Source organism: Rhinatrema bivittatum, chromosome 13, assembly GCF_901001135.1.
Source record: "Rhinatrema bivittatum chromosome 13, aRhiBiv1.1, whole genome shotgun sequence".
Taxonomy (NCBI): domain Eukaryota; kingdom Metazoa; phylum Chordata; class Amphibia; order Gymnophiona; family Rhinatrematidae; genus Rhinatrema; species Rhinatrema bivittatum.
In genome coordinates, this window is record NC_042627.1 from 25,612,585 (window position 1) to 25,636,141 (window position 23,557).

At 46.4% G+C, this 23,557-nt stretch overlaps 1 protein-coding gene across 1 annotated transcript in view; it reads right to left on the bottom strand.

Annotated features, from left to right (window-relative positions):
* Positions 1 to 23,557, bottom strand: part of IREB2 (iron responsive element binding protein 2) — a 110,336-nt gene that overhangs the window by 18,036 nt on the left and 68,743 nt on the right. Inside the window, exons 14-18 of the mRNA XM_029574493.1 lie at positions 23,324 to 23,459; positions 21,373 to 21,457; positions 12,171 to 12,327; positions 5,688 to 5,812; positions 2,061 to 2,165 (exon numbers count right to left, since the gene is read on the bottom strand). Of these exons, the coding sequence (XP_029430353.1) occupies positions 2,061 to 2,165; positions 5,688 to 5,812; positions 12,171 to 12,327; positions 21,373 to 21,457; positions 23,324 to 23,459 (608 nt within the window). The remainder of the gene's footprint in view (positions 1 to 2,060; positions 2,166 to 5,687; positions 5,813 to 12,170; positions 12,328 to 21,372; positions 21,458 to 23,323; positions 23,460 to 23,557) is intronic.

Sequence of the window (23,557 nt, forward strand, 5' to 3'; positions counted from 1 at the left end):
GTGAAAAGGGACCCAGCAGTCAATTTAGGATCTGTTTTCAGAGAAGAGTCAACATTATGGGGTAGATTTTAAAAGAAGCGCGATCAGCCTACTTTTGCTTGCGCATCAGACTCAAGCAAAAGTACGCTGGATTTTAGTAGATACGCGCGGAGCCGCGCGTATCCACTAAGGGGTAGATTTTCAGAGCCCTGCTCGCCCAAAACCGGGCGGATTTAGGCGAGCAGGGCCCTGCGCGCCGGTAAGCCTATTTTACATAGGCCTACCGGCGCGCGCAGACCCCGGGACTCGCGTACGTCCCGAGGTTTTCGGAGGGGGGCGAGTCGGGGGCGTGTCGGGGGGCGGGCCCGGTCGTCGCGGCGTTTCGGGGGCGTGTCGGCAGCGTTTTGGGGGCGGGTACGGGGCGTGGCTACGGCCCGGGGGCGTGGCCGCGCCCTCCGTACCCGCCCCCAGGTCGCAGCCCAGCGCGCAGCAGGCCCGCTGGCGCGCGGGGATTTACGTCTCCCTCCGGGAGGCGTAAATCCCCCGACAAAGGTAAGGGGGGGGTGTAGACAGGGCCGGGTGGGTGGGTTAGGTAGGGGAAGGGAGGGTAAGGTGAGGGGAGGGCAAAGGAAAGTTCCCTCCGAGGCCGCTCCGATTTCGGAGCGGCCTTGGAGGGAACGGGGGGAGGCAGCGCGGCTCGGCGCGCGCAGGCTATACAAAATCGATAGCCTTGCGCGCGCCGATCCAGGATTTTAGTGGATACGCGCGGCTCCGCGCGTATCTACTAAAATCCAGCGTACTTTTGCTTGAGTCTGATGCGCAAGCAAAAGTAGGCTGATCGCGCTTCTTTTAAAATCTACCCCTAAAATCCTGGATCGGCGCGCGCAAGGCTATCGATTTTGTATAGCCTGCGCGCGCCGAGCCGCGCTGCCTCCCCCCGTTCCCTCCAAGGCCGCTCCGAAATCGGAGCGGCCTCGGAGGGAACTTTCCTTTGCCCTCCCCTCACCTTACCCTCCCTTCCCCTACCTAACCCACCCACCCGGCCCTGTCTACACCCCCCCCTTACCTTTGTCGGGGGATTTACGCCTCCCGGAGGGAGACGTAAATCCCCGCGCGCCAGCGGGCCTGCTGCGCGCCGGGCCGTGACCTGGGGGCGGGTACGGAGGGCGCGGCCACGCCCCCGGGCCGTAGCCACGCCCCCGTACCCGCCCCCAAAACGCTGCCGACACGCCCCCGGAACGCCGCGACAACCGGGCCCGCCCCCGACACGCCCCCAACACGCCCCCCTCCGAGAACCCCGGGACTTACGCGAGTCCCGGGGCTCTGCGCGCGCCGGGAGGCCTATGTAAAATAGGCTTCCCGGCGCGCAGGGCCCTGCTCGCCTAAATCCGCCCGGTTTTGGGCGGATTTAGGCGAGCAGGGCTCTGAAAATCTACCCCTATACATTTTGTAACATTTGGGCTGCCCAAATGATGTTTCCGCAACCCTCATGTAAAAGGATGAGTGCAGCTTTAAACATAAATTACTTTTATGTTTTCCTTTATATTTCAGCAAACAGACTCGGAAAGACTTACTGCTAACTTTAAAAAAAAAAAAAAAAGGTTTTTACTGTCTTCTATATTTTTTTACCCTTGCCTGTTGTGCACAGCTGGCCTTGCTAGGCTGAGATTCATCCCTTTATCCTCCAAGACACAGTCCTGCAGCCTCACCCAGCCTCAGCACCGGAGACACAGGCTCTGTCGCTCCCAACATTTTTATGGATATGACTTTTTTTTTTCACATCTTTTTTGTCAGTAAATTTACAAACTACGTCAGCATAAGCCATTCAAACAGTTTAGTTAAATACCATAGCAGAGCAAAAACCTACAAAGAGGATCAACTCCAGAACATATTCAGATTCAAGTATTTTGTTCTTTAATGAGATCAGGATAAAATAAAGTTTAAGAATTTTGTAGTCAATTTGGAGTTTGTCTTTATGAGAAGGAATACTTAACTCATGGGGCTTTGTTGAGATAACAAGATAAGTTAATACTTCCAGAATTTTTCAGGTCTGTTGACGTCAAAGGAAACAACATACTCACAAGTTTATCAAAAAATGAAGGACACCTGATGTAAGTGGACTTGCAGTCCCATGGAAATAGAATGGAATCTGGCGTTTCAAGGAAATTCCACTTCTTATTTTTCTTCTGTGAATGTGAAGCAGGATATTCATTCCAAATTCAACAAAAACATTTCCCAATTCAGTTATTTTCTTGTATGTATCAAAGTGTTTTTTTTTTCTGCAATCCCTTTTCTAAATGGTAAATTTGCCTAGTTCCCTTCCTCTCTCTTCCCTAGACAATCACATCCCCCTATAAACATGTTTCCACCGACATTTACATTTCCCAAGGAAACTCCTTTAAGAGTGTGCAGCTAGACTGCTCACTCCTCTCTGATCCAAGCACGAGACAAATGAATATAAGATGCACTTTCATTTTAGGCATATTTTTTATGTTCAAGTTTGTTTATCATCAAGAAATGAGAAAAACAGTATAATAGCGCATGGCCAGCATTTGTTTCTGAAGCATTATAAATGTATATGAATTCAATAACAGTCACTGACAAAGAGGCATTCTGGACAGAAAGATAAAATTTAGTCTAACCTGTCAATTTCCTTTCCTTGAGTCCTGCTACATCAGTCTAGATTAGTGAGTCACCTCTGCCTACTAGCAGATGGAGACACTTTTTAGGACATCATTTGATGTACAGACTGATGCTACACAGGCAATAGTCTGTATTTTTATGCCAAAGCAATGGCATAAAAATACCCCCCTAAAACCACCCCAAAACACAATTAACTTTAGGGAATAGAGACTTCATAAACAGGAGGGACAAAGGAAACCCTCCTTTATGTTTGTCCTGCTTAGAAAAACTCTGCTCAGCAGATACAATATCTCATGTGTCTCTATACGGCATTGCGCATACTAAGCAGTGCCATAGGAGATAAATAGCACAGAAGCAGCAGTCTTGGGTGCTCCTCAAAGATGAAACAAAATTTTTCTGCCAAACCCAAGGTCTACTGCCAAGGATAACAGAGCAGGCCCCGACTTCCTGAGAGAGTTCTGAACTGGTACAGCAGAACTCAAGGAAAAGAAATTAACAGGTAAGACTAAATTTCATCTTCCTTATTCTGAAACATTAGTCCAAGACTAGTGGGATGTATCCAAACCCACTCCAACAAGGTGGGAAGAAGACAAAACTGCTTTGAGAATGCCCGCCCCAAAGCAATACCTCCCCCTTGGCTTGCATTAATGAGAGAGTGTAAAGACCAGTGGCAGCCTTGCAGATGTCCTCAAGTATAGGTGCCACAGACTGCTTAAAAGGAAGCTCGAGGCCTCATAGAATAAGCACAAAACATCCTCAGAACTTGTTGACCATTCAACAAAGACTGAGGGGATCAGCTGCTTGATTTACCAGGACGAGTATTCTGAAGCAGCCTCACACTGTGAAGTCCACTGTATACTGGTCTATTGGTTAGCTGAAGGTATTAGCCATCTTTAAAATACCAGAGGAAGGTTCAAGAGAGATCACCCTCATCATCACATTGCCGTTTACGGGTCATTGGACAATATACTGCCTGTTTACTGAAGGCAATAATTGACCTTGGATAAGAAGGATTGAACTGGATAAAAGTGGTTTTGTAACAAAAAGGAAAGTGGAGATAAAGCAGCTACACACAAGTGTGGAAATCCAAAAGTGAAGAGAGTGTGATGCACTCTTACATGCTGTGCGATCAGTCCTAAGAGTTATAGAAAAAGAACACTTTTCCTGTCCCTCCCGATGCAGCCTCCCACGAAACACGGACGTGTCAGGGGACGGACTTCTTTTTGTAACAGGACTGTAATTTGCCTTTAAAGTAGCGACTGCAATAATGAAACTGTGGAATGCTTTCATTATAATTTAAAATGTTTTCCTACATCATTTGACCTTGGTTTTGACTGTCTCCCCAGATCCTAAGTTTAAGTGCATCACACTCTTCACCTTTGGATTACTGGCTAAAAGTGACCAACAGTGGAAATGCTATGAGGGATCACTTGTCAATTTAAGTCCGTAACTCTGGGCATTGGCTATAGGCAATGTTAAGGAATATCCTTCAAGAATGTGTAATTAAATTTCCTAAAAGGAGGACACGAGTTCTAAGAACCAGATCCAGATTCCATTGGAGCACCAGAGTCCTAAGGGAAGGGCAAATATGCTTAACACAGAATTCTCTGAATCTGATGTCTGCATCATGAATTAGCTACAACTAGGACCCCTAAGGAATTAAGAGCTAAGCCCTTGTCCCAAACCCTTTTGCAAAAAAGTCAGCATAGACAGGATATCCACTGGCCAGAGATTTGAAAGAAACCTTAAAGTTTAATGAGACTCCAGCAGAAAGTCACTGCTGAAGAATTTTCCTCTGAGCTAACCCACTCCTCAAGAGTTAGGCTGATAAGACAAAAAACAAAGCCAGCTCCTGGCATATCAGGCTGCGAGCAATCACTGAACTCTTTTTTTTTGCAGTTGAATCTTGATAATCTTGGAAAATTGTGATTTGCCATCAGATTCAATTGTGGGGGGATCCCCATAATACATTCTGCTCAGGAAGGCTTCCAGTTTGAGTTCACATACTCTGGGGACCAACTTATTCCTGTTGGACAAGACAGTTTAAATTTGTGCTACCCCTGCAACATGAACTGCTAAAGTAAGTTTTACTCCACAAACCAAAACAACCTGCATCAAAGCATTAAGGTTTATTGGTTAAGGGTACTAACTGCTGCACCAGCAAGTTACCCCTATGCACCCTTTTCTTTATTTCCATCCTCTAGTCTTTAGGGATCCATAGTGTTTATCCCATTCCCCTTTAAATTCTTTGACTGTTTTCGTTTTCACCACCTCCTCCAGAAGGGCAATCAAGGTATCCACCAACCTCTCCGTGAAGAAATATTTCCTGATGTTGGTTCTGCGTTGCCCCCCCCCTAGAGTTTCATTTCATGTACCCTAGTTCTACTGATTTCTTTCCAAAAGAGAAGGTTCAAAGTTAATACCTCATTAAAATCTTTCAAGTATCTAAAGATCTGTATCATATCTTCTCTCCAGTCTGCCCATTTGAGTGTCTGCCACTTTCGGGAGATGAGCATATAAATTCCCACATGCAACCCAACACCAACTCCCCCCCCAATCTAGTCTTTTACTTGGCCTACCACTGCCCTCCATATCTGTCCAAAGCATGTCCAAAATCTTTAAGGTGCTGGCTTCTACTATTCCTGCTGGTAAGCCATATTAGGCCTGGTCATCTTCAACTTTCTTACAAGACCAATCCTTAATTCAATACAAAGGACCCCTTCCCTGTTTTATTAGCAAGTTTTGTAATAATCCCCATAGCCAACAAAATTAGTGAGTCTGTTGTCCAAAAATATTCGGCTTCTCCATGTTCACTGAAGTTTAGGTTTGAACTTGGTTGCTCCAAGCAGGTTAATGCAAATGAGCCTGTTCATTCTGTCCAGTTGAGATTCTTCCATTTTGGGTAGATGAACACAAATTCCCACATGAATCTCAACACTGACTTATGAAGGCCATCAGTAAATGTACATACTAATTTTTCAGAATATGTAAATGGTGACAAAAGCTAACAGGATCTCATACCCTATAGTTTTAGAAAGTATTGAAAGAGATAATCTTTAGCCTACCTCCATCTTTTTATTCAATTCTTTAAACATGGATGGTACCACATTCTGCTCTTCTACTTGATGAAGTTCGTCTCGGCTGGGCCAAATATCATGCAAATATATTTCTTTGCCATTTTTGTCTGTGCCTGAAAGATTTAGTATACAATAGCTCATAAGCAAAAATAAAATCCCAATTTTAAATGCAGTATGAAAATATGAATAAAGAACATGTAAGAAAATTGGTTCTTACCTGCTAATTTTCTTCCTGTGGTTCCACGGATCAGTCCAGACTGTGGGTTATGCCTCCCTTCCAGCAGATGGAGACAGAGAAAAACTTGAAGGGTACCCTCTCTTAACCTGGTGTGCCGCCTGCATCCCCTCAGTATAAGATTATCCAAGCAGTAATAACAACGAATCAAGCAAAAAGTGAACATTTAAGAATAATAGAATAGAACTTTGAACAACAAAGCAACCTGTATTCTTCCTTAGCTTTCTGCAATGAAAAACGTTATATGAGCGCAGACTATCGGGCGTCTGGACTGATCCGTGGTACTACAGGAATGAAAATTAGCAGGTAAGAACCAATTTTCTTTTCCCTGTACGTACCCGGATCAGTCCCGACTGCGGGATGTACCAAAGCTTCCCTATGTAGGGTGAGACGACGAAGAACTCCACTGCCAAAATTACTGACATCTGGAGCTTGAATGTCCAAGCAGTAGTGATGTGCAAAAGTATGAAGTGTTTTCCATGTAGCTGCCAGACAAATTTCCTGCTGCAAAACTAGCTGACATTCAGCCCAAAAAGCAGCTTGCGAACGAATTGAATGAGCTTTCAGACCCTCAGGAACTGGTCACCCTTTACAAATGTAAGCGGACGAAATAGCCTCTTTCAACCAACTCGCAATTGTTGGTTTAGAAGCTTTTTGACCCTTCTTGGGACTGCTCCACAAGACAAACAAATGATCGGAAAGTCGGAAAGGATTTGTGACCTCCAAATAACATAACAGAGATAGTCTGATATCTAACCGATGGAGCTCTTTAGCGTGCGGGGCATTGGCTGATAAAGAAGGAAAAGCCAGGAGCTCTATTGACTGACAAATGAAAAGTGGAGACCACCTTTGGTAAAAAGGAAGACACAGTGCGAAGAGTGACTCCCGAATCAGAGATCCTCAAAAAAGGCTCCCTACAAGAAAGAGCCTACAGCTCTGAGATCCTGCGTGCTGGACAGATAGCTACCAAAAATACTGTTTTCAATCTGAGGTCCTTCAACGTGGCGTGTTTAAGGGGCTCAAAAGGTGGATCACACAAAACTCAAAGCACCAAATTAAGGCTCCAGGACGGACATATCGGACGGACTGGCGGATTCAAATGCCTTACCCCTTTGAGGAAACGCACTACATCAGGATGGGATGCTACTGAACTACCGACAAGAGAACCCAACGCCGCCACTTGCACACGGAGGGAATTAAAGGACAAGCCTTTGGATAAGCCGCTTTGCAAGAACCCCAAAATATGAACCACGGAAGCCTGTCTGGGATCATGAAGTGAAGAAATTTCTGATGGTCTTCGCGGATGGGTATGTGTAAGTATGCTTTCATCAAATCCAGAGATGCCAAGAACTCACCTTTGCGTACCGCTGCGTTAACAGAGCAAAGAGTTTCCATATGGAAGTGCGGTATCTTGAGAGCCTTGCTTACTTTTTTCAGGTCTAGAATAGGGCAGAAGGAACTCTCCTTTTTTGGGACCACAAAACAGATGGAGTATCGTCCCGTCTTCCATTCGTCCTGGGAGACAGGAGTTATCACCCCTAGGGACAGAAGGTGCTCGAGAGTCTGCCGGACGATTTGAACCCTGGCACGGGATCCACAAGGGGATACGAGATAAAAATCTTGGAGCGGCTGAGCAAATTCCAAAGCGTAGCCGTGTTCCATGATGCTTAGAACCCACTGGTCGGAGGTTATTTTGGCCCATTCCTCGTGGAACTGGGATAAACGTCCCCCCACGCGAGGAATCAAGGGATGGGCTGGCCGTATCTCATTGAGAAGTCTTGGAGGCAACAGCTGGAATGGCACTACCGTCACGAGAGGGTCTTCTCCCTTGAAAGGAAGAAGACCAGGACTGCGGCCTAATCGATAGCTGTGTTTGTCCAAGGGGCTGTGGTCTGCTGAGACGAAATCTTCGTTGGCCACGGAAACGTGAGCGGGTGGACGGAAAACCTCTGCAAAGGTCTTGGCCTGTCCTCCGGGAGCTTATGGACTTTGTTCTCTCCCAATAATTTAATCAATTGCTCTAAGTCGTCACCAAATAGAAATTTTCCTTTGAAAGGCAACACATCCAGCTGAGCTTTGGATGATACATTCACTGACCAGTTACGCAGCCAAAGGAGCTGCCTAGCCAAAACAGCTGAAGACATGGTGCGAGATGAGGTACAGAGAAGGTCATATAGAGCATCAGCCCCATATGCTACTGCCTCTTCCAACCGTTCTGCCTGCTCAGATTCGCCCGGAGGGAGATCTCTGGACGTTAACAATTATTGAACCCAGCGTAGATTCGCCCGGAGCATGTAGCTACTACACACCGCCACTCATATACCCAGAGCAGATACATCGAAGATACACTTGTGAAGAACTTCCAGTTTCCTGTCTTGAAGATCCTTGAGTGCAGCTGCTCCTGAGACTGGGATTGTCCTTTTGGTGACAGCTGAAACCGAAGCGTCCACCTTAGGGGACCTTAGGAGCTCCAGAGACTTTTCAGTCTAGGGATATAACTTATCCATAGCCCGACCTACTCTCAAGCCGGCATCTGGAAAATCCTACTCCCGTGTTAACAACTGCTGGAGCATGGGATGAAGAGGAAAAGCCTTGATGGGAGCCCTGCCAAAACTGGGTCCACGGAATCCTGCGGGAGAGGATGATGAGAAAGGTCCACTCCAAGCTCAGACAAAACTGAGGGAATCAGAGGGTCCAACTCTTCCCTATGAAAATGACAGACTACCTTTGGATCCTCACCGTCTAGGGGAGCCTGTTTTCCCAGATCCTCCTCTGTACCTGCTCCGCCCGTGCCAGGCATGGGGAAGTTGACAGTGCGTCAGTAGCTCCCGCGTCCACAGCCTGTGGAATAGCGGATCCAGATGCAGGAGAAGGACCCTGCAACTTAGTGATCCGCAGAGAAGCCGGTGCATCCAGATGCTTGGCCACCTTGTGAGGTGGTCCAGAAAGAGAAGGATCAGAAGGATGGCTCAAAAAAGCAGCCGAACCCTGGGAAGATTGGGAAGCCAAAAAGGCTTTGTGCATGAGGAGCACAAAGTCCAGAGAAAAATTATTAGCGCCACCCTCACCCCCTCCGGGTGATCTGGCACATCATCAAAATCGTCCTGGTCTGGATCAGACTGATCCCTAGAACTGGCAAAGACGGGAAACATCGGGTGGGAGCTCTCCCAAATCCATTGCTCTGGCTTGGGCTTCCTGAAAAGTACTCAAAATGGCCGCCATTCCCGCACTGAAGGGAAACGGATCAGCCAGAGGCTCCCGAGGTGCTGATCTTTTAACTGCACCTTGGGACCTGAAAGTGCTTTCGGGAAGGCAAGAGAGAACTGCCTTCCCCTCCTGACAGACACCGCGAGTAGCACCCTGCCCGGGAGAGCCTGGTCAAAGACTCTCCACAGGCAGTGCACAAAGATGGCCGCGGCATTGTGAAAAAAATGGCGCAGCAAGGGAAGCTGCAAGGAGTCAGAACTCAGAAAAATGCGCCTGAACGGTGCCCCAAACTGGACAGAAAGCTGCCACTAAAAAAGGGAAACAACCAGGCTGCTCTCAAAATCAGTTAGTGTGAATTTTGAAAACTTTTTTTTTTCTTGTTGTCAAGCTAAACAGCGTAGGGAGAAGAGGGACCGGACCACCTGTGTCTTATTCCGGCACCTTACCTGCCTGGAGCCCAGCGGGGTAACCAACCCCAGCTCCCTCTCATACAACCAGGGGGGGGGGGGGGTGGCCTCATGAGACCTATCTACCCCCTGGGAGGAATTGATGTCTCAGTTCACTTTTTTTTTTTTTTTTTTTTTGCTTTGCTTGATTCCTTGAATAGAAATTCTAACCTGCTTCTTTTTTTTTTTTTTTTTAAAGGGAAAGTGTCTTAAACCCAGGAACAGGTCAAGACTGCAGGGACTGTACCACCTCCATCTGCTGGAGACAGAGAACTACTGAGGGGATGCAGGTGGCACAACAGGTTAAGAGAGGGTGCCCTTCACGATTTTCTCTGTCTCCATCTGCTGGAAGGGAGGCATAACCCACAGTCTGGACTAATCCGGGTACGTACAGGGAACCTACAGTCCAGGGTACTGAAAATGGGGCACACACACCAGTAGATCCAGACTGTTGGCCTCACTGATTTCAGCTGTCAAACTTCAGTATCCCTCATATTATATTCAGAAATGTTCTGATAAATGCCACGACTTAAAAGCTAGGAAGGAAGCACTATAAAGCAACAAGGTTATCAGCCAACAGGACTGATATACTGGCTTCCTAACACTTACTTTGAGGAGTGTCTTTTGTAATACAACAGCTAAATCCTCTCATCTTGGTGAGAAAGACCATTTTCATGCATAAGCTATTAGTATTCAGTTCTTTAGCATGAAAGAGGTCAATTCAGGTCTTAAGATTTCTCTCCTAATTTTCTCCATGCAGTAAAGTTTGCTTTTGATTTAGCTGTTGCTCATGCTGTTATAGAAACATAATATAGATAGTGACCTTCATTTTAGGTTTTCATTGTTCTTTTTTTTTCTCAAGGTTTATTCTGACAAGAACTAAAGCAGGAGAAAATCAGATGAAAAAAAAAAAAAGGGGAGGGGGGGACACACCTTGTTTTTCCAGGTAAATATTGGGAGTTTATTTCGGTGGACAGAGCCAGGACAATAAAATGTTAAGGAGATTCTCTTACCTACCCACTCAGCAGCATCCCCATCTCTACCCCTTATCCATCCCATGCCTAGCATGTCCCCCTAACCTGCCAAGAATCTCCCTCCCCCCCCCCACTGCAATAGCATTCATCCTTCCTGGTGGTAATTCCAGGCTTCTCCTCTCTCCCTCAGCAGCCTGCTTACTGAGACTCCTGTGCTCTGCAGCACTGCACTTCTGCTTTTGTGTACCGCCAGGGAGCCTCCTGGGAAGTGCTTCTGGTAGACAGGCCAACTTCAATTGCATCTGTGGCACCAGACAGCAGGTTTTTTGGCTACTTGTAGGGTGAGAAGGCAGGACTTGAAACATGGCATGGGCTGTACTGGAGGATGAGCGTGTTCACTGGTAGGGAATAGGACTTGAAACAAAGCATGCACTTTGGCCCACATTGGCTTCCAGCAGTGGATGGAGGCCTCCAAGTGATGCATCTGCAGCTCTGGAGCAACTTTTTAATCAGTCTAAAATTAGGGTGAATATCTGATTAAACAGACTATCACATTTGGAAAAATCTGCGAATTTATGGGTAAAAAAAAAAAAAAATCAGTTTAAATTGAAATGAGGGACCCTAAATATAGAACATGATGGCAAATAAAGATCATGCAGCCCATCCAGTCTGCCCAGCCATATCTTCTGTTCAGAAAACGCAGCACTTTTTTTTTTTTTTTTTTATAACCACAAATGATATGCTGAATCCACAGATGCTGTGTGGGCTGCTTTTACAAAGTTCCTAGTTGGCCCAAAGAAGAAGGGTTTATCGTGGGACGTGAATCCAAGTGTCCTGCTTAGTAAGGACAAACAGTACCCATCTGCTTTATATACAGATGCTGCTTGCAGTTATGCAGCTCATAGCCACTGCCTTAACTACTACTCCTGCATGTTGACATTTCTGGTATAATAAACTTAAAAGCCCGTAAAGACAAACACATTAGACATTAAACATAACAGATGTCATCTTCTATTGACTGGAGCAGAAAAAAAACCCAAAACTACTTTTCACAGTCCTCTAATTGAAATGCATGCAATGATACCTCTTACCTGATGAGAACATTTCAGACTACTTGCCATTTTGAATGAGAGCACAGTGTTCAGGTCTTAAACTCTAATCAAATTAGTAAATGATGCAACTTGAAAAACTTAAAAATGGAAATACTATCACATTCAGCTCAAGACTGGAGCAAAATATCTACAGTTAAGGACTTGTTTAATAACTTGTGCTAACACATATTGAGATTAATGGGTCCTACTGATAATTTGCATTTGATAAATTTGATAAAGAGGCCCTTAATTTAAGAAACATAAGATGCAAACATATACTTAATCAGCTACAAAAGGTAGTGCACTTAGGCCCAGTGAGGTGAGCAAAGGAAGGAGGATGGCTGCTGCTGTTGTGGCTCCCGTTGGCCAATGATTGGCACAGAAAGTGAACCTTGGAGGTAGCACCCCTTCAATCCTAGGTAAGAGGGCCTAGAGCAGCCTGGACATGCCATCTGGTGGAGGGAGTGCAGGAGTGGAAGATGCAAAAAAAAAAAAAAAAAAAAAAAAAGATTACCTACCCAATGGCTCAGTTTGGAAATCTATGTTCACTGTTCCTGCTATGGCAAAGGCAACCACTAAAGGTGGAGAAGCAAGATAATTGGCACGGACACAATCACAGAGACGACCTTCAAAATGTTTGTTACCAGACAAAATGCCACATGCCACTAAATCACCCTAGAAAGCAAAAACAAACATTTTGTTCTAATATAAAATATCATACTTGTATGCGAAGTAGAAACAACATTCCTGATATGATGAAACACTCTGTTGCTATGTAAACTTTCCGGTAGGAAATGCAACCATAAGAACTTAAGATATGCCATGCTGGGTCAGATCAAGGTCGCTCGAGTTTAGCATCCTGTCTCTGACAGTGGCCAATTCAGGTCATTATTACCCAGCAAATACCAAAAAGTAGGATTTCTTGTTTCACGCTCCCAGGGATAAGTTATTTTTCCCCCCAAGTCTACCTGGCTAATAATTGTTTTGGTTTTATAGATCTTTCCTCCAGAAACATATCCAAACCTCTTAAAGCCTGCTATTTTAGTTACCCAGACATCCTCTGGCAAGAGATTCCACAGCTTGACTGTGCGAATTTCGGTATATAAAAAATGTTAAATAAAATAAATAAATAAAAATGTACTTTCCACTGTTTGTTTTAAATCTGCTGGTTGTTTGTTTCATGTAGTATCCTCTTATTTTAGTATTATTTGAAAAGGTAAATAACCAAACCATCTTTACTTGTTCTACCCTAACTCATGATTTTTTAAAACTTTCATATCCAAGTCAGGGAGCCCTAGTCTGTTTAGCCTCTCTTCATAAGGGAGCTGCTCCATCCCCTTCATTATTTTTGTCACCCATCTCCATAACTTTTCTAGTTCCATTATGCCTTTTTTTTTGGGATGGGAGGACCAGAACTGTACACAATACTCAAGGTGCAGCTGCACCATGGATTAATACAGAGGCATTATATTCACAGTTTTATTTTCCATTCCTTTACAAATAAATTCCTAACATTCTATTTGCTTTTTTTGACCGCTGTCACACACTGAGCTGAGGATTTCAATGTACTGTCCAGAAAGACTCCAAGGTCCTTTCCTTAATAAGGAACCCAGAACAGTGCACCTGTAGATGGGATTATTTTTCCCCTATGAGCATCATTTAAAGACCCAGTCTTCTAGCCTCGCAAGATCCTCCTGCAATTCCTCCAATCTGCTGCCGTTTTAACAACTTTGAATAATTGTGTCATCTGCAAATTTGATCACCTTGCTTGTAGCTCCCTTTTCCAGATCATTTATTAATATGAAACAGTACAGGTGACAGTACAAATCATGTAGCAATGCTCATTTTAAGGATTGGGTTGCTATGTGCAAAAATATTTGCTTGTGAGCACTACTTTTTGATGCAAAAAGCCTATCAATTTTATGCTCACAATTTAATCCTTAAAGGGAACATTGGCTACGTCCATCCCTTAAATTAATCACTTTATCTATGGCAGTTACAACAAAATATGTGAATGAAAAACTATTTTCTAAAAGAACATTCAATTGTAATTAATAAAGAGCAAACTTCTGTTTAAAATAAAAATGAGGAAGAGATGTAATTATGCCATAAAAGCCAGTGATAAGTACCATCATTTTCACAGCAATAAAGCTGTAACAGGTGTTCTCCTAGGACAGCAGGATGTTAGTCCTCACAAGTGGAGCCTTGCACAGAAAACATTAGTCAAAGTTTCTAGAAGCTTTGACTAGCACACTGAGCATGCCCAGCATGCCACTATCCGCGCGTCCATGCAACATCTCCCTTCAGTCTCGTAACATAGAGAAAAAATAGGAGCAAAAAATAAAACGAACCAGGAGAACCCAACTCCGCGGGGAGGCGGACGGGATTCCTGAGGACTAACATCCTGCTGTCCTAGGAGAACACCTGTTACAGGTAAGCAACTGCACTTTCTCCTAGGACAAGCAGGATGGTAATCCTCATAAGTGGGTGAGTACCAAGCTCCAGGCTGTCCTTGTTAGCAGGAGAGACCAACAGTTACCGAACAAGGTGCCAATGGGCACAACTGCAGTGCTGTTGGTTGGTACGGGACTGCCTGGCTCCCACCAGGGGTACTAGGCTAGAGAGTTGAGTTCAGGTCTGAAACAGATTGTGCAGGACAGATTGACCAAAGGCACTCTCCTGGCACCCATCCTTGTCCAAGCAGTAGTGAGCCACAAACGTGTGAAGAGAACTCCACATTGTAGCCCAGCAAATTTTGACAACGGGGACTGCTCGCAGATGAGCCACAGATATCGCCATGGCCCGCACCGAGTGAGCTTTAACTCTGCCAGCCAGTGGAAGGCCAGCTTGCACATAGAAGGTGGCGATGCAATCCGCCAGCCAGCTGAATAAGGTTGTTTACCCACTGCCATTCACAGCCTGTTTGTATCAAACGACACAGAGTGGATTGCCTGTGACTGGCTGTGCGATCTAAATAGAAAGCCAAGGCCCTCTTGCAGTCCACAGTATGAAGAGCCCATTCCCCTGGATGAGAATGAGACCTAGGAAAGAAGGTGGGAATCAGTCACAATCTTAGGCAGAAACTTAGGGTGCGTTCGCAGACCACACGATTGTGAAAAAACCTCGTGTATGGTGGGTACGTTACAAGGCCTGAAGCTCACTAACCCTATGAGCCGAAGAGATTGCCACCAGGAATGTAACTTTCCAGGTGAGGAACTTCATGTCGCAGGAACTTAGCGGCTCAAAGGGAGGATGCATGAATCGCACCAAGACAATGTTGAGGTCCAGGATGCAACAGGAGGTCAAAGAGGAGGATTCAGTTTGAGCAGGCCCCTCATGAAGTGACCTACTAAAGTCTACACCTACACAGGTGTACCAGCGACACATCGATGGTATGCACTCACAGTGCTGAGATGAACCCTGACTGAGCTGTTTGAAGCCCCTGCTTGGAAAGGTGCCACAAGTAGTCCAACAGCTGGGGAAGGGGGCATGTGAATGGATCCAAGGTCTGCCCTGCACACCAGATGAAGAATCTTCTCCATTTCAAGCTGTAGGACTTTCTGGTGAAAGGTTTCCTAGAAGCCACCAACACCTGGGAGACCCTGTCAGAGAGGGCCAAGTGTTGAAGGACTAGGCGCTCAACATTCAAGCTGTCAGGGCTAAAGCCTGGCGGTTCGGATGGCGCAGATTGCCCTGTTTCTGTGTGAGCAGATCGGGCGCAGTCCCCAGTCGGATGGGGGGACCAGACTGACAGGTCCCGCAGGAGAGGGAACCAGGCCTGTCGGGGCCAAAAAGGCACCATGAGGATCATGGGCTCCCTGTCCTGTTGAAGCTTCAGCAGGGTCTTCAGGAGGAGCGGGAGAGGAAGAGGATATGCAAACAGCAGACCTCTCCCCAACTGGAGGGAGAAGGCATCGCAGGCGAGATGCCCGCACCCCCCCCCCCCCCAACAGGGAGCAGAACCTGCTCACCTTGTGATTGTGTGTGTGTGGGGGGGGGGGGGCGAAGAGGTCCACATCTGGTGTCCCCCACCGATGAAACAATGTGGCCGTCATCTCTGGGTTGAGGGATCATTTGTGTGGTTAGAAGGAGCGACTCAGCCGGTCCGTCAGCACATTCAGAATCCCAGACAAGTACATCGTGTGCAACATCCCTTGTGACAGGGCCCAGGTCCGTACCTGCACTACCTCATGACAGAGGAGAAACGAGCCTGTGCCTCCCTGTTTGTTGATATACCACATTGTCACCTTGTTGTTTGTCCAGATCAGGACTGTTTTGTGCGACAACCGGTCTCTGAACACCCAGAGGGCGTAACTGATCGCTTGAAGCTCCAGAAAGTTTGACAGCGGGCTTTGTGAGCAGTTCAGAGACCCGGAGTGTGGAGGCCATCTACATGGGCTCCCCAGCCCTGAGGAGAGGCATCGGTAGCGAGGATCACCCGAGGTGGAGCAGTTTGGAAGGGAATCCCCTGCTCCAAATTGGAGAGCGATCCCACCAGGACAGGGACACCCGCAGAGGTTCCGCGACTGCAATGCAAGTTTCGAGGTCCTGAGAGGCCTGCCGCCACTGTGACCGCAAGGTCCATTAAGCCCTCTGCATGCACAAATGGGCAAGAGGGGTGACATGGACGGAGGTCACCATGTGGCCCAGCAAATGGAGCAGAAGGTGGGCAGTCACCTGCTGGCTGCTGCAGATGGAGGCCGCCAGTGAGGCGAGGGCAAGAGCCCAATCGTGTGGCAAAAACACCTTTGCCTGCACCGTGTCTAGTCTGGCGCCTATGAAGTCCAGCTGAAGAGATGGGCAGAGGTGAGACTTTGGGTAGTTGATCATGAACCCCAAGGTTTGAAGAACCCGCACTGTCAGGGCTAAAGCACTCAGTGCCTCTGCATGGGAGTCTCTCTTGATTAACCGGTCATCTAGGTATGGGAAGACATGCACTGCGCGATGCCTGAAATACACGGCCACTACCACCAGGCATTTGGTGAAGATGCGAGGGGGCTGAGGCCAACCCAAAAGGCAGCACTTTGTACTGGTAGTGAGCCTTCCCCACCACGAAATGGAGGAATTTTCTGTGGCCGGGGAAAATGGTTATGTGCATGTAAGCTTCCTTGAGATCGAGGGAGCAGAGCCAGTCTCCTCTTCTAAAGAAGGGGAATCAGCATACCCAGAGAGACCACCTTGAACTTTTCTCTTGAGAGGTCAAGGATGGGGCGCAAGCTGCCATTCCTTTTTGGAATTAGGAAATACCTCGAGTAGAACCCTTGGCCCTGCTGGGGGTGATGGACCATCTCTACTGCGCCTGCTGAGAAGGGCAGAGAGTTCTGTCTGAAGTATGACCTGCTGGGCGGATAAACCCCAAGATGGACTTGGGGGAGGAGAGGTCCCTGGGAGCTGCTGGAAGTTAAGATGGTACCCCTGACAGATTATGGTAAGGACCCATTGGTCTGAGGCAATATCCTCCCAGTGATGGGCAAAGCCAACGAGCATGCCTCCCACTGGGGGATCCGGCTTCAGGGTTGTGGTCAACTGACTTGTGCTCCCTCGCCGCCAGGACACCGGCAGGGGCCTGGGTGCTTGCTGCTGGCAGGGACTGACCTTAGAGCTAGCGCGTGGTGTGCGAGCCTGGGAGGCTGGAGGATAATATGTCCTCTGCCTGTAGAAGGACTTCTGGGATCCTGGCCTGGAAAGTTTCCTGGCTGAGGAAGGGGCATTGGAAGCACTAGCGGAAAGCTGTTAAGGGTGTCATGGTGGTCCTTCAATTGTGCTACCGCATCTCAGACCTTATCCCTAAAGAGGTTGTCACTTGTGCAGGGAAGGTCAACTAGCTTCTCCTGTACCACTGGGTGGAGGCCAGAAGCTCTGAGCCAGACCATCCTATAGGCGCCATTTCAAAGACATAGTAGGTGGATTGCACCTCATGCTTGCCAGCCTCTAAACCTACTAAACCTAGAAGGACGACAGTCGAGAGGGCCTCCTGTTGCTGCTGAGGCAGACGCTTCCAGAGGTTCTGGTTGTACAGAGTCATGTACAACTGGTAGGCGGCAATCCGGGTGACTGGTGCCTGGAAGACTTTGCGGCTTAAGGCATCGAGCTCCCTATGCTCTCTCCCCGGAGGAGCAGAGGCGCAAGTACAGGAGCGCCTGGCTTTCTTGAGGGCGGACTCTACAACCACCGACTGGTGGGGGGAGGTGCCGCTTGTTGAACCTCACGGCTTGCTGCACCAAATAGGTGGCATCAGCCTTCCTATTGACAGGAGAGATAAAGATTGGGTGTTTCCACATCCGAAGAAGGTAGTCCTTGAAGATTTCGTGAATGGTAACAGCCACGATCTTCTTAGGAGCATCGACAAACTGGAGTACTTCGAGCATCTTGTGTCACGCATTCTCCTCCGTGAGCTGTTGAAAGGGGATAGCCTTGGCCATGGCCCTGACAAACCTTGAGGAGGACAGGTCTTCAAAGGGAGACCAATGCCTTTCTTCCAGTGGGGAAGGGGTCATCTAAGTAATTGGAGCAAGACTCCGTAGAATCATCCAGCCATGGGTTGTAAGGCCTTTCCTCCTCACTAGGGCCAGTGCAGGGGATATCAGCCCTGGGCTCTGACGTCTTCAGAGGCCTCGAGGGGACCGTGGGAATTGACTGTTCCACTGGCATTGAGGGGACCGGGGCCCGCGGGAGGCCGGAAGGACTAGGCAATGGCTCGAGGAACAGAGGCCTCGTGAATGCAGCACCGGTTGAGTCTTCCTCCTCGGAGGAACCAAGAATCAGGATTGCTCCTGTGGGAGGCATCAGTGGCCGTTGGAGGATCGAAGGCCCATCGAGCACCAGTTGCTTCGGTAGGGCGCCTAAAAGGATGTCCAGATGCTAAAGCAGGGGTGCAAGGATAGACAGCGGAGGCTTGGGCACCAGTATGGGGGCCGGTGGCACGAGCGGCTCGACACCCCGGAGAGCTCTGCGGTCTGAACCCTGCAGTCCAGCTCCTCCTAAAAGTTCGGTGAGGCCAGGACTGAAGGAGGAGGACGAGGCGTCACCGGCTCTTCCTCGGGTCTCCAAGGTGACAAGTACCAGACACAGATATTGGCAGGGAATACCTGGGACTCCCAGGGATGTCGGAGAATGGGGCCTCCGATGGCCAGGGTCGCTTCGAAGGCAGTACAGCTGCCGCCAGAATCTGAGCTGTACACTGACGGCGACCAGTGTTGATGCTTGCGAAATCTCCCACGGTGCTCGGCACGGTCTATCCCCAGTGCCAAGGAGGCAGAGGACCCCAATGTTTGAGATATCGGTGAGATCATGGAGGATTGGTCATCATCCCCGCGATCCTTTGAGAAAGTGGAGAGGAGTAGCAAAAAGGAGCGAATCGAGGGGCTCCCCACGACCTCTCGGCGTCGATAACTGACAGGTGTGGATGGAGCAGACTTGGAAAAACCAAAAAGCTTATCAAGACGTGCACAACGGCCTTTGAGGATTATCTGGTCACACAGGCGACACCCCAGGACATCATGCAAGGCCCACAGGCAGAGGATACAAACCTCATGTGGATCCGTGATACACGGTCCGCGGGCACTGGGGGCACCAGCGAAAACTGGACTACGCCATAAAAACTACCCAGCATGCGGTCGATGACCAGCAGTCAATGATAGGCAAGGTGTTGGGAATTGATTGCAAAGTAGCGAAAAAACGGCAACTTAAACCTACCACGCCGAAGAGGCACAGACCGCAAAGGAGGACCGATGGAAACGGGAAAAACGACACTTTTCAGCAGAAAATCCGAGAAAAGAATGGAGCACCACGAAAAAGAAGAGACTGAAGGGAGACCTCGTGTGGACATGCAGATAGTGGCATGGTGTGCTAGTCAAAGCTTCTAAAAAAAAACTTTGACAAACATTTTCCGTGCCAGGCTCCATCGGATGATGTCACCCACTTGTGAGGCATACCCATCCTGCTTGTCCTAGGAGAAAAGGCCATTGCAGAAAGACTACATGAGTTCTTTGCTTCTGTGTTTACTAATGAGGATGTTGGGGAGATACCAGTTCCAGAGATGGTTTTCAAGGATGAGTCAGATGAACTGAACCAAATCACTGTGAACCTGAAAGATGTAGTAGGCCAGACAAACTAAATGGTAGGAAATCACCTGGACCAGATGGTATGCACCCCAGGGTTCTGAAGGAACTAAAAAATGAAATTTCAGATCTATTCGTTAAAATTTGTAACCTATCATTAAAATCATCCATTGTACTTGAAGACTGGAGAGTGACCAATGTAACCCCAATATTTAAAAAAGGTCTCCAGGGGCAATCCAGGAAACTATAGACAAGTAAGCCTGATTTCAGTGTCAGGAAAAACAGTGGAAATAATTCTAAAGATCAAAATCACAGCGCATATAGAAAGACATGGTTTAATGGAATATAGTTAGCAAGGATTTACCCAAGACAACTCTAGCCTCAGAAATCTGCTATTACTGGCATCACTAGCATGGGATCTAGTTAGTGTTCGGGTACTTTCCAGGTACTTGTAGCCTGGATTGGCCACTGTTTGAACATGATGCTGGACTTGATGGACCCTTGGTCTGACCCAGTATGGCAATTTTGTATGTTCTTACCTCCCCCCCCTCACCCCCGTGCTTTCCTGCTTCTGGAAGGAGGCTGAGCACTGAAGGTGCCAGGGACCCAGAGAGGGTGAAGGAACCAGGACCCCAGGCTTTCACCTCCCCCCCTCCCCATGACAAGGGCCGAGCCAGAACAGGGATCACCAACCCCCTTGCTCTACCCGAGGGATGACCCATGAAGAAACTCCAGACTGCAGGTTTGCACCTCTACCATCTGCTGGAGACAGAAAAATACCAAGGGACTGCAGGTGGCACTCTCAGTTATGTAGCAGAGCCTCAAAGTTTTGTTCTCTGCCTCCAACTGCTGGTAGGGATGAATAAACCCACTTGTCTGGACTGATCTGGGGTATGAACAGGAATTGCTGGATCAAAAAATGATTCCCTTTTTGTTCTGCTTCTTATTTCATGCCCAAGGAGATATTTCTGTTGTAAAATTCTGAAAATTCTTCCTAATTATGCCTTCTTATCATTGAATAGAGATGATTCTGTTTTGATTATTAGAACCAAAAGCAGACACCCTATGGCACAAACTATGACCACAATACGAAGACTCTGAAAGTGGCCTTGGTGTGAAATTCTTTTAAATCAGAGAGTGTAGCCATAACAAAAGGAAAATATTTCATAACAAAAAAAAACAAAAAACATTCAAAAGAAAATTTAACTATAAAAAAAAAAGAGCCCTCATAAGAGGAACCAAATAAAAAGAAACACTGTCAGAGATTTTGAAGAATCTAGCTGTTAGTGATTCTTAACACATATAGCAAGATGTTTACCAACATTTGCTGTTCCAGTTTGGTTTGAGGTCAACTGAAGATTTGCAACAGCGGTTTAAAAAGGTGAGATATTGTTTTATATGTTGTAAATCGTCTAAAAGATTTTTAATCAGTCAGGAGACCAACAGAAAAATGTTAAATAAATACATCTCTGGAAGCCTTCGGATGTGCCATGGCACGCTCCTGCTTACAACTAGGGCTGATGTTAGAGGCATATCTCAACTTAATTCATGAGGAAGCAGATACTGATGATTGCAATCTGAAAATCTGGTCTGCTTTTTACAAACCAACCCATGGGGCTCGGCTGCTGTAAAACGTGCATTGTTACGGGATCTATTTTACCTCTCTTACTGCATGCACAATCTCCTCCGGTAAGGGAGTAGTATTTCCAACACATGTTGCACATCCATAGCCCACAACTTCAAACCTGCATTTAGAAAAGAGGAGAAATTTCTGTATTAGGTTTTGCAAAGAATGCGGTCAATACTGTAAAAGCTTTGCCTGGCTAACTTTTGGAGGTAACCAGACAAAAGCCAAGATTTCAATATTTCCCATCAAGAGGGAAAACTCCGCTCACACAAACAATATGACAGAAAAAGAACAAATGATCCATTCAGCCTGCCCAGCAAGCTTCTTATGCTATTAACTGATGCTCCTTACAGGCTACCCCATGTTTCTGTTGGCAAGGGTAAGGGTAGTAAATACCGCTCCATGCCGGTTACTCCCAAGCCTTATATTAAAGGCAGTAATATTTTCAATAGTGCTGCTTCATGTGCTTTGCTTTTGGACTTGGCTGTAGAAGCAGTCATAACATAAGAACATAAGATATGCCATACTGGGTCAGACCAAGGGTCCATCAAGCCCAGTATCCTGTTTCCAACAGTGGCCAATCCAAGTCACAAGTACCTGGCAAGTACTATCAGTATTCTGGACTGTAAACATTTATCACAATAAAAAGAGTTGGTGCTGGAAGCGTTCTGAAGGAGGGGTTGAATTTTAGGCAGTGCACAACAGATATTGAGTGCTGTATGACTGAAGTGGTGTGTGTAAGCCAGGTTGGAAGAATACCTGTCCTAAAGTTAGCCAGCCAAAGTTATGCACATAACTATCTGGACATAGTCAGCAGTTACACATACATCTTGAAGGGGTGAATTTTCAAAAGCATTTACATATGCAAAACAAGTTTTATGAGTGAACGGGCATTTTGAAAATTATCCCGGGGGTGGTACACATAAAATTATACGTAGAAACGATTTTGCATACACTTTTACGAGTACTGCAAAGAGGGTTCTTTGAAGTGGAGTTGGAACATGGAAATCATTTGCAAGCGGACTTTTGATTTTCAAAAGTATGAACATAAATGTTTGCGTGGACATTTACACCAACTCTCCAGCAAGGGTAAAATGTGCGTGCCAATGCCATGCAAAAATATGCATAATCCCGTTAATTTTCAAAGTGGTCTTGCACACGTAAATCAGCTTTGAAAATTAAGGTTGAATCTGCGTGTGCTTTCTACACAGGGACTTCAGCCCTACGCGAACTGTTAAAAATAAGTAGGCTCCCTGTATATAACTTTTCCACTTGCTGGCTTACTGAATATTCACTTCTATTTTTATAGAGCACTAGTCACAACTGACACTGCTCCTGATTACACAGTATAAATAGCCATCTCAGGTAAATGCAAAATCCTCCACACCCCTACATTTAGCCTCAAGGCTTTCTTTAACTAGAGCAAAAGCACTGCGGTTGCCATGTTAGACCAATAAAAAAGTATCATCTACAACATATTTGGTGATCCTTACCTTTCTATAAACTATAATTTTTTTATGCCAATATGCCAGTATTTCAGTTTTGCTGTTCAATATCGGCTTTAATTACTGACATTCAATATACCATAAATGGAATGCTGGAGGCCCTTCTGCTTAGATTGGTTGACCTGTTCTATATTTTACAAAAACCAACGCAAGCCAAGGAACTGTTCTCTTCAACAAGAAAACTCAGATCCATAAGACTTTTTTGACTCAACAGTTTCCTCTTTCTCCTTTGGGCTGCCAGTTTGATCAGAAGCAGGGCTGTGATTCTAGCACTGTGAGCCATCAGTTTTTGTTGGGTTTTTGGGTTTTTTTTACACTAGAAAGACAGGGCCATTTTTCATGTGATACATTAACTGTTCTGCTTAAAAAAACTCAAACAGTAAATTTTTAAATCCTGAGAGGTATTCAAAAGCTGCAAGTATGAAGAGTGAGTACCTAACGGTCTCAAAATCCCCAAATACTGCCCACAAAGCACTTACCCAAGTTTGCTGAGGTATGGTAGCACTCCGCTTGTGCTAAGGTAATGCGTTACCATTCCACTACCAGGCGATAAGCTTGTTCTTATATAGGGCTTTACCCTAAGGCCAGCTTCTACAGCTTTTTTAGCCAACAAACCTAAATGAGATCATAAGTTTGAGTTAAGAGCTTAAAAAACAATCAAAATACAAAACATGGAAGCTATACATTAAAAAACAAACCTAACTTAAGTAGCT